This window comes from Notamacropus eugenii, chromosome 1, assembly GCF_028372415.1.
Source record: "Notamacropus eugenii isolate mMacEug1 chromosome 1, mMacEug1.pri_v2, whole genome shotgun sequence".
Taxonomy (NCBI): domain Eukaryota; kingdom Metazoa; phylum Chordata; class Mammalia; order Diprotodontia; family Macropodidae; genus Notamacropus; species Notamacropus eugenii.
The window spans coordinates 38,628,046-38,648,178 of record NC_092872.1 but is presented as its reverse complement, the minus strand read 5'-3'; the positions used below and the strand labels follow the sequence as shown (position 1 = coordinate 38,648,178).

The window sequence follows — 20,133 nt, the reverse complement described above, 5'->3', positions numbered from 1 at the left end:
TGCTGATTAGCTGGGAAAGTCACTTAAGTCCAAATGCCCCCTTCTAAAAAACAAAGAAAAAGAAAATCACTGGTGGCTAAGTGAAGGACCTCCTGGAGTAGGGAGAAATTTGTGGTAGGCAGACCAACCAGCAAGCTACTATAACAGTTCAGGCATGAGAGCTTGTAACTGGTTGGTGGCAGTGTTAGAGAAGAGAAAGGAGCCTTGGTAAGAGATAAGAAAGTAAAAATCAAAAAGTCTTAACACATTGGACATGGGAATGGGATGGGGTGAGAACCAGGAAACACCTAAGAGAGCTTGGATGACTGAGAGTAAAAAGGAAATTAGGAAGAGGGGAGGGCTTGAAGGAAAGAAGTTTACTTTTGAGCATGCTGAGTTAAAGATGTCTATGGAGCATCCAGTTTGAGATGTACAATAGGCAGTTAGAGATGTGAATCTAGAGATCAGACAGATCAGGGATGGATAAAAAGATTTGAGAATCATCAGCATAAAGATGATAATTGAATCCATGAGAGCTAATGAGATCATCAAGTGAAACAGTATGGAGGGAGAAGAGCACAGGACATTTCCATGGGACACCCTGAGTTAGTGGGTGTGACCTGGATAAAAATCCAGCCAAGGACACTGAGAAGTTGTCAGATAAGTAGGAGAACCAGAAAAGAGAGGTGTCAAGAAGGATAAGAAGAAAACCACAAGATTTAGCAATTAAGAGTTCATTAGTTTAACTGGAAAAAGCAGTGTCATTATTGATTATTTTAGTTCAACACACTCATTTTGCCGGTGTGGAAACTGAGGCCAAGAAAGTTTAAGTGATGTGGCCAACGTCACTTTGGTAAGGTGTAACAGACATAGAATTTGAATTAAAGTCTTCAAAGAACTTCAAATCTATTATCCCATGTAGTTCTGGACCAAAGTCCCTCACTGGCCAAGTATTATTAAGTGTACACAATGTTCCAGGCACTATGGAATGCATTAGGGACATAAAGGAAAAAAAAGGAAATAATCTCGGTCATCTAGGAGCTAGCTATATTCTATTCATTGTTGTTTAAGATCTCTTTTGGCTCTAAAACTCTGACAATGATTTGAGCAAAATTTTTTATTTTAATAATTTCAAGGATTATGGCATTGTTGTTGTTATTAGACATATGTTAGAAATAATGATATTATCTGGGAAGCACTGTGGGGAAAAAGAGGAAATTGCCTAAACTGTACCACTGACTTAAGCTCTCTGAGAGTGAAGTCAGAGGCAGGGCTGGATCTGTGGTTTCAGTGGTATAAAGAACTCCCAGGTGAGTAAACTTTCTCTACCAATGCAAGTAGGTACCTTCTCTGTAACTTATGTAGTCTTAGAGAACTGATTAAAATGCTCAAAGGTTAACTGACTTGCATAAAATTAGTATAGGTCACAGGTGAAACTCACAGGTCTTACTGGCTTTGGAGCTGTTTGGCTCTCCTTTCATTATGTCATGTTGCTTTAAGAGAAATACTAATAGTATATAAATGTTGAGAAAAAACTCAAAATAAAACTTACAAGACAGACACATTAGGAGCTAGACACCTCATGACAAAGAGTTTTTTTTCCTTAAAGCAGAGTTTCTGAATATCAAAAACTTAACAAGAGCAGACAAACTTTCAGTGTTAAGAATCACTGCCAAATGAAGATAAGAAATGAAAATCTCTCAAATAAAACAAAAGCCTCACACATACAAAAGGTTTACATCAAGCCCTTCAGGCAATATAACATTTTTAAATCCAGTTATCTGGTTAATAATGTTCTTATGGCGAATTAGCTTTCCACTAATCATGAAATGAAAATTCAATTAATCTGTCTTCTTCAACACTTTGCTGATATTTAAAATAGTTATAATCTAGGTCATATCAAAGATGCTGTATTCAGTGAGCCAGGGCATTACCTAAATTCGATTTCAATCTGATTATGCTACAATTTTATCTCATACTCATCAAAAGTCAATGTCTAGAACTATACAAAGAGCCTACCCTACCTAATGGGACTTCAGGTGATTAGGATCCATAAAGTAACCTGCTCTCCCCCGCCCCCAACACTTACTATACAACAGTATACTGCATTAGCAAAGGTGCAGAAGTTCAGTTTCTTGAGTTGGAAAGGAAGGTTGGGGAAAGAAGAGAGAAGCAGGCTGGATCTGATTTTACTCTTCAAGGTGTACAAACCTTTGGAGGCAAATGAGTGGCAAAGTCGTCGAATTATCTCTCACCAACCAGTTTCATCCCCAAATTCTCTAACAGCTGTGGCTATACTTCCTTAGCTCTCGCAATGAACAGCCTCTCCTATATCTCAACACTTAATTTATTCCTATGTGTCTCTGGTCACCAGTCACACCTAAATAACACAGGATAAACTCCTCTAAAGCACACTCCTTCCCTCTGGAGCCCAATACTCCTCCTCCTCCACTCCTCGTACTCCAGGAGCAGACATTCACCTATCAGAGACGCCCCCGGCCCGCCCAGTTTCTGGGACACGTGTGTCTCCCCACGGTGTCAGAGAGTCTAGACAGGCTGTACTCACCGGGACAGCAGCGCCAGCTTCTGCTCCAGCATCATCTCTAGCTTCTGACCCTGCTTGGACATCCAGTGGTCCACCCCGTGCAGCCGGTAACAGGTCTCCAGCATCAGCCTGAAATCCGCCACGAACTCCGTGATGCCTCCGTACTGGCCGTTGGAAAACTTCTCCTCCATCTTCAGCAAACACATGCCCAGCCCCGGCTGCGAGAGGGGGCGGCTCCCGCTGCCAGGGCCCCGAAGCCCACAAGCCACGGCCTCCTCTTCCTCGCCGCCAGCCGAGGCGGCCGCAGGCCCGCCGCCGGGGGGTTGCAGGAAAGGGCCGGTCAGGCCCCGGTGCTTCTCCAGCAAGAACTCGCCCAGGATGCGATAGCCCTGCTGGAGCTCGTAGGTCAGCTCCTGCTCCTGGCCGCCGCCCTCGACCACCACCACCGCCTCGTCGTCCTCCTCCAGGGGCGAGCTCCGGGCTCGGGCGGACGCTGAGGCCAAGGCCGTGGCCGGGAGCGCCGCTGCGGCCGCGGGCTCCGGCGGCGGCTGCTGCTCCTCCTCCTCCTCCTCCCCAGACGGCTCCATCTCCCCGAGCGTCTCCGGCACGTTCATGTCCCCGACGGGCCCGGGCTCCGCGGCGGCTCGAGCCCGGGGGACGGCGGCGGGTGGGAGGGGGCGCGAGGCCGGCCTGCTCAAGGGCCCGCGGGGAGGCGGAGCCCCCTCCGCATCGGCGCCGGGCCCCCTCCGGGCTCCCTCCGACAGCTGCCCGGTGCGCGCGCGCGGAGGGGGGGGCGGCGGCGGCGAGCTAGGGGTGTCGTGGTCCGGGGGACAGAGGGAGGGGGGGTCTCGAGCTCCGGGCGGGGCGGGGTTACATGGCGCGCGGGTGGGGGGTAGGGGGGAGCGGAGGAGAGGCCCGAGTGCCCTCCTCTCCCCCCACCCCCGGCGCGGGAGCCCCCTCCGCCTTAACCCTCCGCCTCCTCCCAACCTCTCCTCCTTCTCCCCCGCCTGGCTGCTCACCACCGCCACCGGGGCCTCGGGCGCCCCAGCGCAGGGACGTGGGGGACTGGGGACAGGGGAAGGGGGGCTTCTCCTCCTCCTCCCCTCCCCGGCGGCCCTGGCCGGGCTGGGCCGCGGTGGCCGCCGCTCAAGGCTCCTCAGGCTCCGGCTCCTCCTCCTCTTCCCCACACCCCCTCCCGCCCCTCTCTACCTGGGGGAAGGGGGCGGGGGGGACCCTGGGCAGGAGAAGGCGGCGCGCGACGGCGCGTGGACAGGACCCCGGCGACCAACTGTCAGTTAGAAGCCCCGCCGGGCGGGGGGAAGAGGAAGGAGGAGGGGGTTCAGCCCTCCCTGGCTGGGGTGAGCCGAGGGAACCGGCGGAGAAAGAAGCGTCGCCGCCATCCCAGCACGCATGCGTAGTGAAACAGGTTTCTTCTCCGCCCCCCCCCCCCCACCTTTGCCCTCCTCCCACCTCCGCCGCGGCTCCGGCGCTGCTACAGGACCGAGAGGCTAAGTGGGCTGCGCGCGGAGCAATGACGTCATCAAATTGCGAGAGGGAGGAGAGGGCGGGGAGGGGAGCAGGGGGCGGGGACGAAAAGGCGCATGCGTGGGAGCTATTGCCAACCCTCCCGCTTCACCTGAGAAAGGGGTGAAATCTGCGTGTGGGCCCAGTCCAGGTGGAGCGGAGAAGGTCCCCGGAGGTGAAGGCCCGGACACCGGTGGTCAGGCCTTAAGGACTGAGGCTACCGAGGAGACTTTATCGATGGCAGGTGGTTAAAAATATTCATATTCCTGTGTCAACTGTACTCAGCTCCTTGCGACCTTGGTAAAAATCCAACCTCACCGCCTTTACCCAGGGCTCCCCACCCCCTTGCCGGAATGCATTCCCTCCAGTCCCGTTCCTAGTAAAATTTTCCTTTAAGGTTCGGCTCAGGCGCCACTTTCTACTGAAAAAAAACCCATTCCTAACTCCTCCCCTTCCCCTCCCCCCAAATAGTTTCTGTTACCTCCATCCTCAGGTGACCCTGCCTTGATTTCTCTTGTTGCATCCACCCACCTGCCGGAAGGAGGCTCCTTGAGTGCAGGGATGTTTGCGTTCTTGCCTTGGTATCCCAGCTCCATGCTGGTAGACACTCGATAAGTATGGGATCGCAGATTTACTGAAGGATCTCAGCCAGGTTATTCAATTGAGTGGGGCGGGGCCAAGCCGTTCATTTACATTTCCTCAGTGAATAATTGGATGTTTGAGGTTCTCTCCAAAAAGACACAATTCTAAAATTCTCATTTTCTGCTTTTAAATACTGTGGAAGTGAGTTGGACTTTTCACTAAATGTGTTGACAGCTTAGCGTAATGGAAATGGTGCTGGTTCTATAGCCAAGACATGGGTTTAAATTTTAGCTCCAGCGCTCATCCTGGGTGGTCTCCAGTCATTCTGATGAATAACAGGTCACTGGATCCAGATGACTCAGGAGGAGAAAGTGAGGCTGGTGACCTCCCTCATTCAAAACAAAGTGCAAGTCATGTCATCATTTCTCTGATGTCATGGTCTTCTTTGAAAAGGGAAGGAGGAACACAACAATTTTTCTGGCTACTTAGAGATTTAGATCGGGAAGCCAATGAGTCCAACGCCTTAATTTACAGAGGAGGGAATTGATTCTGGGAGGTTAAGTATCTGCCTAGAGTCATACAGCTAATAGTTGGATAAGGCAGGATTTGAACTCAGGGTTTCATGATTCCAAGGCTCTATCCCTCCTTTCCTTCAAATCTTAGCTTAAAGACCACTTTCCATGTGAGCCTTGTTTTTCATACTGCCTTTTTCCAAAGTGTGTACCTCTTCCTATCCCCAACTACTTATCTATATTTCCATATTGTTTCTCCTACAGAGTGTAAGCTTCTTGAGGGTAGGAACTATTTCATTTTTGTCTGTGTCCCCAGCATCTAGCACAGTGCCTGGCTTTTGTTGTTGTGTTAAACCCTGTGCAACCACTTTGTGATCCCAATTCGAGGGTTTTCTTGTCAAAGATACTGGAGTGGTTTGACATTTCTTTCTCCAGATCATTTTACAAATGAGGAACTGAGGCCAGCAGGGTTAAGTGACTTGCCCAGGGTCACACAACTAGTAAGTGTCTGTGATGGCCATCAAAATAGGATCTATTGCTGTTTTTGTTTTAGTATAATCAATTGCCTCTGATTGAATCTTGCCTTTATCCATCAAGAGTTTTTACAAGGAGTAAAGTATAGAAGCAAGAGTTTCTTTAGCTAGGAACAGTGTATATATTTGTATTGTTAATTATTTTAATATGATTAAAGATCTTTCCCACCCATTGATGGCAGGAACCTTGATTAGGGGAGCTGTTTTGTAGGAGAGTCCCAAGTACCTTTTGTTTTTTCTATTGAGGCACTGGGTCAAAGGGTTGAGATGCAAAAGGTATAAATACTCAGAGTTGAGGTTTTACTTTGGGGTTTACTTTTTGTAAGAGTGTTTCACCAGGTGAGGACTCTGGGAAGTGACTTTAAGGACTCCTCCCCCATGTACCCTCCCTTGAAAACCCAGATGTCAGTGCTTCCCTCTCTGGTAACCATGGTCAGACTGTTGGGGTTCAATTGTCTGTTGAATTCACACAGAGGAAGCCATGTCTGTTGATTTTTTGATTTCTCTGTATTTTCTTTGAAATTCAAGGGACTGACTCCCTGAACTAACTGAATGATATGTGTACTCAGTGAAAGGAATGATACATGTGCTTGATTAAAGTGATTGTTAACCCCTCAAAAATTGCCTTTCCTTTTAGGAATGCAGATCTAAGAATGTGTGATAATAACAGGACCCCCTGTGTATGTTGGGGTGCTTACTGATACAGTGACTGAGTCTATATTTGAACTCATGGAGAATAGTCTTCCTGACTCCACACTCAGTGCTGCAGCTGCTGTACCACCTAGCAGACCCATGGTCTCTGGCACAGGCTCTTAATAAATGCTTATTGATTAATTACAAAAATGCAGAGCATAGCCCACCTTGGTTTTCTGTGCTGCTTTTGTCAATGTTATCCTGTGCATCTTGTGAGGAAAATCGTTGTAAATCTTAAGGTGCTATTCAAATGTAAATTGTTATACTAAGATTTTAGAACTGGAAGATAACTTAGAAATCAGCTAATCCAATCTCCAATTTTACAAATGAAGAAATAAAGGTACAGGAAGGTAAGGGGACTTACCCAGTCACAGAATTAGGGAATTACAGAGCCTGGACTCAGTTCCCTTGCTCTTTGTATTATACTACCTTCTTGACTCTTGAGAGCTGTGCAAATGAAGGCAAATTACCAAATTTGAAATTACCTTTAAGTGGGTTTTCAGTGAAGAACCTATAGAATTAAAGGTCAGTTGGAGAATCAGATTTAGGGCTGAAAGTTCTGACAAAGATCACAGTCAAATCTCTAATCCCTTCGTTATAAATGAAAAAAGTGAGACAGAGAGATATTATAAATGACTTGCCCAGTGTCAGTGTAGAGACAAGATTAAAGCCTGTTCTAATGTGGAAAAACAGATGACTAGGAGAGAATGAGGCTGACAACTTTGTGTGGCTCAGCCTCCCTTAAATCCATTTCACTTAGAAGTCAATACATCACCCTTGTAGTGTCACTGGTTCCCTTCAAGAATGAAGGATCAGCAGCCACAGCAACAGCAACGCCAAGGTTCTGCACGAGGCCTCTACAGAGAGACTTCCAGAGCAAGCGTTGTGAGTTTAAACCCTTGTCACATGTTTTTTACACATGTACCTCACTACTGTTTTGGTCTAAGTTTAAGCTTATTCCTCCCATGGATGCCATGTGTAGTTGTGGGAGAGAGTGAAACAGGTTTTTGAGGAACGTTTTTGTATTAACTGCCTTTACCATCTTTTCTGTGAGTAAAGAGTAACTGCCCTCTGGGGACCCAGCATGCCAATTCCAGTTGTGGAATTCTATTATTATTATTTCTTCTTCTCTTCCTCCTCCTCCTTTCTCTTCTCTTCCTCATCTCCTCTTCTTCTTCCCTCACCACATAAGGTCCCTTTTGCCCCTTGGGGATCCATACCCTTATGTTCTTTGTCCATAGGAATTTAGTTTTTGGTTGCTTACATTTTGTAAGTTTGTGAGGCTAGATTTTTTTTCAAATTATTTATTTTTATTATTTTTTATTTTCAAAAAACTAGAACAATTTACCTTTTGTTCTGTGCAGTTTTCATTTATGATTTCTTGAACTATATCTCTAGAAAAATAGGATTTAAAAAAGCCCATTATGATTCAAATGGAACTACTTGATTAGCCTGGAAACCCATATCACCAGGCTTTCATTGAATAATAGAACCCAGCTTATGCCTCTATTGCTCCTTGTTTAGTTTTGGTGACTTAGAATGAGTATAAATAATAATTGTTTTCTGTTTTGGCCAGAAACTTTGAGGGTCTTTCCTCTCCCAGACTGATACTTTTTAGATGGTAAAGTAGGCCATCTTTTGTCTCAGTTCTTACCTCGCCCTTGAGTGCCATCTCCAGTCATCCTGATCTCTCTCTATCTTGCCACTAGAGCCAGATGACTCCTGTGGAGAAAGTGAGTCTGGTGACTTTGCATAGCCCTTCCTTTTTAAATTCAGTTCATTTGCAAGTCATGGCATCACCTTCCTGGTGTCGTGGTCCTTTTCAAGAATGAAGGACAAACCACACCCTAGCCCTTAGTCTTCGAATGTGTATTGCCTCACATAAAATGAAACCTGGGAAAGACCTTAATTGAGAAGGGTTGGTGTCACCTATTGAACCCTGGGTCAACAATGGTTGTCTTGATTCTTGTCTTTCCTTTGGCCTCTGATGACTGGAGGAGATGGTGAGGCTGAAGACTTTAAAGAAGAAGCTCTGCTTCACTTAAATCCAAATGAAGAGAAAGTCAAGACATCACCTTCATGATGTCATTGATCCTCTGAGAATGAAGGAGGAACAGCTGTGGAAAAACCACTGTCATATAGTTTGGACCAGGGTTAGTCCAGGAGAAGCCTGGTCTCTGAGAAGCTATCTAAGCTTCTTTTTCTCATATTCTTTTGATCTTTAAATCCTACCCCAGTGCCTCGGGAAGATTTCTTATAGTTTACATTATGGCTCATGTCTAGGGTTTCCCTAAAACAGGGTATCAGAAAAATGCTCAGTATATAATATGAGTCAGCTATGTGACTATTATTTTATTCCTACATGCCAAAGAAAAATGAAACAAAAGATTTGCAATATGCATTAATAGAATAACTTAAAACAAAATTCAGCAACTGTAACAGTAAGTACCCTAACATACATGGGGGTTGGGGGGCTGCTATCACAGGTTCTTAGATCTGCATTCATAAAAGGAAAGGCAACTTTTGAGGGGTTAACAATCACTTTAATCAAGCACACATATCATTCACCTAATTCAGGGAAGTCAGCTCTCTGAACTTCAAAGAAAATACAGAGAAATCAAAAAATTGACAGACATGGCTTCCTCTGCCTGAATTCAACAGACAATTGGACCTCAACTGTCTGATCATAGTTATCAGAGAGGGAAGTACTGAATTTTCAAGGAGGGGGGGGGGGGGAGTTTTCTGGCCAAACAAACACTTCCAATCAGTAAGCCTCAAAATCAACAGATGTGGATTCCTCTTCCTGACCATAATTCAGAAGACAGTCCAGCTGTCTGACCATAGTTACCAGTTTGTGTTCGTCCTTCATTTTCAAAGAAGACCATGGCATCAAACAAATGATGACATGACTTGCACTTGACTTTGTTTTGAGTGAGGGAGGGCTGTACAAGGTCACCAATCTCACTTTCTCCTCCTGAGTCATCAGAGTCCAGTGACCAGATATTCATGTGGGCATTTATAATAGTCAAAAAGACTTATTCGCTCAAAGTTGTTCTTAAAACAATATTGCTGTTACCATATTGCACATAATGTTCTCTTGGTTCTGCTCATTTCACTCTTCATTATTTTGTGCAAGTCTATCCATGTTACCAGAGAGGGAAGCACTGACATCTGGGTTTTCAAAGCCGGGGGGAAGGGACGGCTCCTTAAAGCAGCTTCTCAGAGTCCTCCTCTGGCACTCAAAACTTCTTACAGAAACTAAGCCCCAAGGTGAAACTTCACCCTCAGAGTATTTATACACTTTTTAGAGCCAGAGAGCATAAAGCCCAGTGCCTCAATAGAAAAAACCAAAAGGTTCTTGGGACCCTCCTACAAAGCAACTCGCCTGATCAAGCTTCCCACCATGGGCAGGCCCATTAATGGGGAAAGGTCTCCTTTAATCACATTATTCAATCAGAGGCACTTTTAGTAAAAAAAAAAAAAAAAAAAAAACAAAAAAAAAAACCAGCAAAAGATCCTAATTTGATTGCCATCACAGCAACTTAACTTATAAATATAGATATGATCCTCCAAGAAATTGATACTTAAACATCATCAACAATTTGAAGGGCTGTTGATTAGGCATTTTACATTTCACTTCGGTTCAGTATTCTCCAAACAACTCTAGGCACAAATCTCCTGGTAAAACAGATTATTAGTCACACTTGGGAGTCTCTGGAAGCTGTGTCTTTTTAAAATTGTTCTAGCATTTCAGGAGGGAAAAGGACTAAGGGACCAGGCAAAGTTTGCTATATCAAATCAAAACACTAGGTTTTTTCAATGTACTCTCCATCTGGCTAGAAGCATGCTCTGAGGTCTCAAGAGATAGACCAGAACTAGGAAGGGAAGCTCTGGGCATGCTCCATAGGATAGGTCCTATAGGTCAATTTTGACCTTTGCCATACTAGTTTGTCTCCAAATCTAGTGGTCTTTCCATTAAACTTTAATGGCCAATATATTATAGTAAAGCACCCAAGGGTCTATCACTCAAGTTGTAGCAGCCTATGACAGTCACAGTATAATTGTTTTTTAAGATAAACAGTTTGAAGAGTGACTAAAAAGCTAAAACATCATTCTAGTTAATTTGATAATGGAAGTATTGTGGAAGTTAATGGAAGTATATGGGGAGGAGAGAATTGATGACTGAGAAGTAAAAGTAGCAGTGTTTTTCCTTCAGATGAGAAGGTATCATGGTTTACTTTTATTCTTAAGGTGAATACTCTCACAGTTATCAATCACTGACAAACCAAACTATGAATCAAAGAAATGAAACATTTTATATATTTTAAGGAACTGAGTCATCTCCAGTAAAAAAAGAGACATTAAAATTATTATGACAATAAATTATCATCCCAAGAAATGTGCAGACAATGCATCTATATATATATATATATGTATATGTGTGTGTGTGTGTATATGTACACACAAATAAACACGAGAACCTTTTCCATTCAGGTGACTTGACTCCAGGACCCATAAATTACCCCCAAGGTACTTATAGTACTCTGATTCTGGTGACTACCCAGTCGGCAAACCCTAAATACCTCACAGCTTTTATTTATCTTGTGCAGTTGATAGTAAACAGTTACAACTTCAGGCAATTTTGTGTATTATATGACTTGTTTTAGGGTCCTTGGCCTCTTCACTTTTCAGTCTTCTTTCTCCCTTTTTCTCCTTCAGGAGTCCAGTGTACACAAGATTTCTTTTCCTTCCTCTAGGTCAGACACTGTTGTGATTATCAGTTATTTATACTTCAGTGGCAACCAATCAGAGAATACTATAATAGTCTTCAAAAAACTGAAGTTGAGGACTCAAAGAGTAATAGTGTACGTGAGCAGACTACACACAATACAACAAAATAATCATGCATGAGAAACTGACAAAGGATATTAGAAAAACATATAACTGAGAAAATGGGATAGGAGATAAACAAGAAAATATCTGCTGAAGGGCAGAGAGTATGAAAATTGAAAGGGACCTCAGCCGCCATCTAGTCGGACCCAAACACTAAAGGAATCCCTGCTATGACCAATTTTCCAGCCTCTCTTGAAAACCTCCAAGGAGGAGAAACCCACTACTGCAGGCAGGTCATTATTCCACAGTAGGATAGCCCCAATTGTTAGGATGTTTATCCTAACATCAAGCATAATTTGCCGCTTTGTAACTTGGCACCCATTGTTTCTGGTTCTGTTTTTAGAGCCAAACAGAACAAGCCCAATCCCTCCTTTATGAGAGCCCTTCAAATGTTTGAATATAATAGCTAATAATAGAATTTCTGATAGATCTTAAGGTTTTATAAAACTGCTTTACATATATCTCAGTTTATCATCACAACATCCTGGGAGTTAGGTGCTATTATCCCCATTTTAAAGATGAGCAAACTGAGGCAGACAGGTTAAATGATTCACTCAGGATCACACAGTTAATAAGTGCCTGAGGCTGAATTTGAACTCAGATCTTCCTAAGGGTCCAGTGCTCTATCCTCTCTGCCTCCAAGCTGCCTCCACTTAAAAGAATGCCCATTGAGTAGAGCTCCTATAATGGATTTGGAGGAGGATATAGACAGGAGTACAGGTTGAGCAAACATGGATAGATTTCAGTCTGAGTCATTGGAGGAATACACACATTAATGAAATCACCAATCCATTGGTACAGTAGAGGACACCAATTATTTCCTTGGAATATTTGCCTTTTTAAAGGCAACTTGGGGGCAGCTTGGTGTCAGAGTGGATAAAGCAACAGGCCTCGAAGTCAGGAAGATGTGAGTTTCAAACACAGCCTCAGAGACTTTTCAGTTGTGTGGCCCGGAAAAAGTTATTTAACTACAATTTCCTGCCCCCACAAAAGACAGTGTGGTATTATAGTAATTGCACTGGGCGTGGCATCAGTTGAGAGACCTAGATATGAGTTTTAACTGTACTATTTATAAACCATTTAAACTTAGGCAATTTATTTAAACTCTGTGAACCCTAATTTTCTCCTGAATCAAATTGGAGTAATAATAATTGCATTACCTCATTGAACAGTTTGTTGTAAGGAAAATTATTTTCAAAATCTTGTATTATGCAAAAATTAATCATCATTATTGTGTAAAATTAAAGGTATTGTCGCCAATAAGAGGATCATATCAGGCATCAGAAAGCAGGTGAAGATCTCAGAGGTAGTCTAATCCATGACTCTCATTTAATCAATTTCCTCAATTAAAGACCAGAGAGGATAAATAACTTGTCCAAGATGACACAAGCAGAATTGAGATCTGAACATAGGTCTTATGACCTTCAATCCAGGGCTTTCCCACAACATAAGAAGGAAGAAAATCTGTTGTTGCTATGCTAGGCTGTTAACTTCTCAACTCTTATATGCTGAATACTAAAAGAGAAGGTTGCTAGGTTGCCCGGTGTCACCATTGGCAACACAGCTTTCTGGTGATAGGATATGGGTATCTTGGTGGAGCAGAGAGCCTTGTTCCTGAAATAGGGTAGGGGATGACAGAAGGTACAGTTGATCTTTTGATTGACAAACAAAGGATTAGCCCAGTTATGGCTGCTGCCAGAGCAACCTGTTATCTGAATATCATTAGCTTTTTCCAGTGCAATTCTCAGGACCAGGAGTTAGCCTTGCTCAAGCAATATTGTTTTCCTCTCCTGACCCCTTACTTTGCTCTCCCAACAATATTCACTCCTTACCAAAGGGGCTCCCAGATGTTAGTAATCTATTGTCTAGTCTCACTGTACCTTATCTTATCTATCTCTCTTGTCCCGTCCCTAGTCATATTTCTGTCTCTGTGATTTTGTGGCCCAGAGTGGCTCATACCCTGAGCTGGCTAAGTCTGGTTCTTCTGGGAAAGAAGGTGGGGATTTAGGAGCAGGTATATGTATTCATCAAGGACTCTCTCAGATGATGAAGCACATGGAAAAGGAAAATGGGGGTGTGTGTGTCAAAAAAGAGTAGAGGAAGCCACAGTGCTGAGCCATGGAGGGATGTTTGGGAAACTGAGGTTTTGAAAAATTGGAATTAAGGGTTTTTACTTTTAATAAATATGAGAGGGAGAGAAAAAGAGAAAGGGAAAGATTAATTTGTGTATAATGACAAGAAAGATACCTACATTGATACTGTTTATAGATGCTAGAGTACTAGTACTTTATCAACTGCCTACCACTTATGCTTAATACTTAATGACTATGAAGTTTAGTAGGAATTATACATATGTCTAGGAAAATATTTAATTTTTAATATTTCCTACCCTTATTTTACTCATGCCTTCAGAATGGTTAAAAGAGAATTACTGCTTCTCTTCTAACATGTTTCCCTGGATATCAATGCTGTGGAAATATATGGAAAAGATAATAGTCAGACCACAAATATTCAGCATCTATTATGTACCAGGTACTGTGCTAAATCACTGGGATGCAAACAAAGGTGAAAAAAACCAAACAACTAAAGAACATCCCCTATTCTGGGGGGAGAGCATATTCTAATGGGGTAAACAATATGCGAACAGTTATGTATAAACAAGATATATACAGGATAAATTGGAAATAATCAGTAGAGGGAAGGCACTAAAATTAAGGGAGGATCAGGAAAGGTTTCCTGTGGATGGTGTGATTTTTAGCTAGGACTTGAAGGAAACCAGGAAAGACAAGATATGATGAAGGCAGTGGGGGATGAGGTATAGTGTGGGTAGTGGTGAAGAGAGAATTCCAGGCTTAGGGATCAACCAGCGAAAATGCTCAGGTGTCTTGTTCTAAGAACATCAAGGCGGCCAGTGTCACTGGATCACAGAGTAGATGGAATAGGGGAGGAAACTGTGCAGGTAGAAGAGAATCAGGTTGCAAAGGGCTTGAAAATTTTACATTTGATCCTAGAAGTGATAGGGAGCCACCAGCATTTATTGAATGATCAAGTGACCTGATCAGATCTTTAATTCAATGTTCAATCAATTGAACAGCTAAGTGGATGTTAAGTTCCCAAAGATCTCATGCCTGCATGAGATCTTTCTTCTGGGTGCAAATGAATGAAGCGGGAGCAAGGATGATATGCACTCCGTTTATTCTCAGCTAGCTCAGAGTATATATAGGCATTCTACTTCCATTCAAACAAGAAGTTTGTAAATACTACGTACTGAGCTTATGTGCTTGGCTGTTGTTATTCTTGCTGAAGATAATTGTGAAGGTTGGTAATTGCGTAGGGGTGGTCCATCACGTAAGTCATGCAAGGACATGACGTCTCAAAGAGATTTCTCCTGAGGGCATCATGACCCTGATAACCCAAGAGTTCCAGACCCCTTACAAGTGGAAGATAGGCTGGATAGAATAGGAAGAGACTTGAAGAAGTGAGACTGATCAAAAGGCTACTGCAATAGTCCAGGTGTGACAGATGAAGGCCTGGACCGGGGTGGTGGCAGGGTCAGAGGAGAGATAGAGACATATAAGAGAGAGGTTTTGAATGAAGGAGTCATAGGATTTGGGGAGTAATTGGGGAGGTGGCTAAAGACAGGGAGGAGTCAAGAATGACAGCTAGGTTTTAAGTTTGGGTGACTGTGAGGATAACGGACAGTAATAAGGAAATTAGAAAGAAGGTTTTTGGGGGAAAATGAGTTCGGTTTTGCACATATTGAGTTTAAAATGTCTATAGGACATCCAGCTCAAGATGTACTATAGGCAATTAGAGATGTGAATCTGTAGTTCAGGAGAGAGGTTAGGGCTAGATAAATAGATCAGGAAATCATAAACAAAGAGATGATAATTGAATTCATGGGAGCAAATGTGATTATCAAGTGAAATAGTATAAAGGAAGAAGAGAAAGGGACATAGGAGGGAGTTCTAGGCGACATCCACAGTTATTGGGCATAAATTGGATGAAAATCCAGTAAAAGAAGTAGACAGGTAGGAGAAAGAACTATGTCCCAGAAACTTAGAGAGAATTGGGTAATCCACAGTATCAAAGATTGTGTGACTCTTCTTATGAGGATTGAGAAAATGCCATTAGATTTGGCAATTGAGAGATCATTGTAGATAGCCTTGCCAAGTTTAGTCATAAAAAGGAGAAATGTGGAATGATAGCTAATGGGGATAAAATGATCAAATAAAGGTTTTTGAGGATGGAGGAGGCATCCATATGATTGTAGGTGGTAGGGAAGTACCAGAAACTGGAGATTAGTGAAACAAAGAATAACACCTATGATAAAGAATAAGAATGGGATTTGCCTGAAAGGACTGATACTAATGGTTTGTCTTTTTTTTAAGAAGCTATATTGGGAGAAAAAGTAAGATTGAAGACATGATAGGTGGCTATCCTGTTGGGGTAGATGGGATGATAATAATTGACAATAGAGAAAAGACAGAACTGTTCAATTATTTTGCTTCTGTTTTCTCTGCCAAGGAGAATGGCCTTTGTACTAGAAATGACAGAACAAGCATAACTAACAGAGAGTTATGAACTCAAGATAAATAAGGAGAGAATAAAAGAGAACTTAGTTGCCTTTTGTGAAGTCAAGTCACCTATCCCAGATGAACTACATCTTAGGTATGACAGATATGATTGCTAAAAGCATTGACAGTAATATTTGAAAGTTTATGGAGAACTGGAGTGATGTCACAAGACTAGAGAAGAGTAAATGTCCCAATTTTCCAGAACATGGAAGAGAACAAAACCTACAAACTATCGACCAATCACCTTGACATCGATTCCTAGGACAAATATAGGGTGGATGCTCAAGATAGTCTGTGAGCACCTAGAAAGGAAAGTGGTGATTACAAAGAGCCATCATGGCTTCACCAAAACAGGTCATGTAAGACTAACCTCATTTACTTTTACTTTTATGTATATAATTTATTAATTTTTCAGTTCTTAACATTCACTTCCAAAAGAATTTGAATTCAAAATTTTCTACTCATCTTTTCCCACCCCTCACCCCCCACTCCAGGATAGCATGCATCCCATTCACCACTTCCTACAGTCTATCCTCTGTTCTATTACCCACCCTTCTTCCATCCCCCTTCCCCTCTATTTTCCGTAGGGCAAAATAGATTTCTGTACTCCATTGCCTGTATAGCTTAATTTCCAGTTGCATGCTAAAACATTTTTTAACATTCATTACCTTCATCACCAAGAAAGTAACCTTCTATAGATAGTCTTATTTTTTTCCCCTTTTTTTGGTATTTTCCCAGCCAGTTACTTGACTTTTGAGTCCTTTGTCAAGTGGAGGGTATACCCTAGGGACCTGTAAGTTCTCAAGTTCCTCCAAGGTAGCACAATCAAGGGAGAGGTGTTTACTCCTCTCCTGACCTGTGCTCTGGTTTGTGAGCAACCACAAGCACTCTTTTCTGCCCTGGAACTGCTAGTAGTATTCCCTTTCCACAACCACCACCAGCTCCACCACCCCAGAGCTCCTCCTCACCCCAGGACTGCCACTCAGGGCTGAGACTCAGATCAGCTGCTAGATTCCCCCAGGATCTTTAGGCCAAGGGCTCTGCTGCAGTGGCTGCTGCCACCTTGGGCCCAGGGCTAGGGCTGGATCCTGCTCCCTTCTCACCCAAGTGAAAGAACTTTTTCCCTGACCTTTGAAGCTGTCTGGGAACTACAGCTGCTACCCGTGATTCTGCACACTGAAGCCTGCTGCAGTCCTGCCCATGCTGCATGGCCCACACTGGGCTAAGCTCCCCTCTGAGGCGGGTGCAATAGACCTTTCCTGTTAGCCTTCCAGGCTGTCTTGAGCTGGAAATCTCTTTCACTCTATCGTTTTGTGGCTTCTGCTGCTCCAGAATTTGTTTAGAGTCATTTTTTGCAGGTATTTTATGGGCTATGCGGGGAGAGGTAGAGCAGTTTTCGTTTTTCTACTCTGCCATCTTGGCTTTGCCCCCCAGGACCTTCCTCTGCTTTTTTTTTTTAATAAAATTTTAAATTTTAAACTTAAAAAATGAGGAAAGGGAAGAAAAAGGAACATTGCCATGTTCACAACAGGCCATAAGAGATGATTCAATATAAAACAAATTTCCATTTCAAGAAAACCTGTATAATAAATACATGTTATTTTCAAAGCTGCCCAACTTTGCTTTGCTTCCTTGTTGGTTTTCTTTTGTTCTCTGCTGTGTACTTTTACTTTTTTTTTCCTCTCCCCACTTCTACCCTAAAGAAGGCTATAATTAAGTGTGAATATGTGTACATATACATAGATATCTATAAACATAAACATATATACACACATATACTCATACACATACATGTTAGACTATACTGTACTTATTTCTACCTCTCATCTGTTTCTCTAAAAGTAGATAGCATCTTCCTTCATAGGTGCAAGTCGGTTCATGTTTTTCTAAATCAACCAGCTCATCATTTCCTATGCCATAGCAGTTATTCCAGTCCAATCAAATCCTATCTGAGAGATTGTCTATGAAAGTTTTTTCCTCCCAGTTTTCTGCATTCCTTCTATTCTTGGCTACAAAGGTTTTATTTAGACAAAAAATTTTAATTTAAAAAATAGAAATTATCCTTCTTACACTTTAACAATGCTCTCCCTTATATTATAGTTTAAGGTCTGATACTACTGAATCTACTTCTTTTACATCTTTTTTTCCCGGGTTTCTTTGAAGTTCCTGACCTTTTGCTCTTCCAGATGAACTTGGTTATTGTTTTTTTTCTAGCTCAGTGAAATATCTTTTTAGTAGTTTAATTGGGATAGAATTGGATAAATAGATTAGATAGATAAAATTGTCATTTAAAAATTGTATTGGCTTTGCCTACCCATGACAATAAATATTACTTTAGTTATTTAAATCCGAGTTTATTTGTATAAAAAATATTTTATGTCTGTGTTCATATAGTTCCTGCATCTGTTTTGAGAGGCATATGCTCAGATATTTTATAATGTCTTGGTATATTAAATGGCCTAAAACAATATTGAATAATATTGCTGATAGTGCATAGTGTAGTTTCTCTATTTTTCACTTTTGATTAAATCTGTTTTAACTTTAACTTTGCCTGAGATCATGATTACTATCCCTGCTTTTTTTACATAATAAATTCTACTCCTGTCCTTTATTTTTCTTTGTATGTGTCTCTTATTTGTATATTTCCTGAAAGCAACATATTGTTGAATTCAAAATTACAATCTGCTATCCATTTCCATTTTAAGAGCAAATTCATTCCATTCACATGATAAGGTATAGTTCCTTGTGTATTTTCCTCTTTCCTGTTTTTCATCACAATCCTTCTCACATTATTTAGTCTGTCTCTCTTCACTCCTCTGCATTACTTCTACCCTACCTTGCCTTTCTATTTCTTAACTTGCCCATCCCTCTGAAAGTCCCTCCCTCATCCTCTCCCCCCAACCTTGCCCTCTTATTTCTTATTGAATTTAGAGGACTTTTAAACATATATGTGTGTAAATTATATATATGTCTACCCTTCCCACTACTAGCTTCTTCTATATCAGTTTTTCCTTTTATGTCTCATTTGTATGACATAACTACTCCTTTTTATCTCTCCCTAAAGTTTTATTTTTTTAGAATTACCCCATCACACTAAGCTCAGTTCAAATCTTTCTTTCAAACTACCCAAATAATGATGACAATCATGAGTACTGCTAACATTTTTATATATACGAAGTAAACTGTTTGACCTTATCAAGTCCCTTATAATTGGTCTTTAATGTTTACCTTTTATTTCTCCTGGATGTTTTATGTCAGATTTTCTGGTTCTTTTGTTGCAAAAACTTGAAAGTCTTTCAGTCTGTAAAATGTTAATTTTTTTTTCCATTCAGGATTATACTTAACTTTGCTGAGTTAGTTACCTTGGTCATAATCCCAGTTCTTTTGTTCTATGGAATATATTGTTGCAAGACCTATAGTCTTTCAGTGTAGTAGCTGCTAGGTCTTGTGTAATCCTTATTGTAGCTCCCTGATATTGAAATTGTTTGTTTTTCTTGTTGCTTTCAGTATTTCTTAATTGGGACCTTTGAAACTTGGCTCTGATATTTTCATAAATTTCTTCCTGGGAACTCTTTCAAATGATGATCAGTGGATTTTATTCTGCTTTGCCTTCTGGTGCTAGAATGTCAGGACAATTTTCCTTGATAATTTCTTGTAATAGTGTATCAAGATTCTTTATCATAATTTTCACATAGTCCTGATGAGAGCTGGAGGGGGGATGGGGGTAACAGGAATTTCAAGACTGGAGTTCCCTCCCTGGGTCATCTGCAGAAGAATTCATGGACTCAAGCATTGTTGAGGTCAAGGTAAGGATGTATTAAGCTTTTCAATGGGCAAAGGTTCTTAGGGAACCTTAGAAAGGTGCAGGTAACATTTGTGTAGGATATTCTGTAGTGAAATATGTGCCAAATATGCTAACTAGGTGATTCAGGGTGGGATTAGGGAGTGGTTAAGGAGTGATTAGTTTTTAAAGTAACATGCACTTTTGGTATCTACTGTGCAGGTATTTTACCCAGACTTCATTGGAAAATAGCTTAAGGAGGGCTACATGGAGGTGTGGTTTTAGGTCTGAAATGTCACTAAGTCCACTAACAGTCAGGGTTGACTGAGGAGTACTAGGCTGCTCTCCTCAGTGTCTTATTAGATAAGATAAATGTAAGGGAGGATACATATGACTAAGTCTAGGATGTGTATGATTGGTCAGTGAGGAGCAAATATCGTTAGGACCCAGAGCACAGCCAGTGCAGTCAGTACACAGCTGGTTTAGACTAATAAATTTTATAGTTTCAGCTGGC

General features: G+C 42.0%; 2 protein-coding genes across 4 annotated transcripts in view; one reads left to right on the top strand and one right to left on the bottom strand.

Moving 5' to 3' along the window:
* The window catches only part of BRD10 (bromodomain containing 10), a 79,108-nt gene extending 75,698 nt beyond the window's left edge, over positions 1-3,410 (bottom strand). For both annotated transcript variants that reach the window (XM_072596963.1, XM_072596972.1), the window contains exon 1: positions 2,546-3,410. In XM_072596963.1, coding sequence (XP_072453064.1) covers positions 2,546-3,138 — 593 coding nt within the window. In that variant the 5' untranslated portion in view covers positions 3,139-3,410. The remainder of the gene's footprint in view (positions 1-2,545) is intronic.
* LOC140496785 (uncharacterized) overlaps positions 3,388-20,133 on the top strand; it is a 125,340-nt gene continuing 108,594 nt past the window's right edge. Inside the window, exon 1 of one of the 2 annotated variants that reach the window (XM_072596997.1) lies at positions 3,388-4,292. In XM_072596997.1, coding sequence (XP_072453098.1) covers positions 3,399-4,175 — 777 coding nt within the window. In that variant the 5' untranslated portion in view covers positions 3,388-3,398 and the 3' untranslated portion in view covers positions 4,176-4,292. Of the gene's footprint in view, positions 19,645-20,133 lie in introns of both variants that reach the window. The other variant, XM_072596986.1, reaches the window with a different exon arrangement.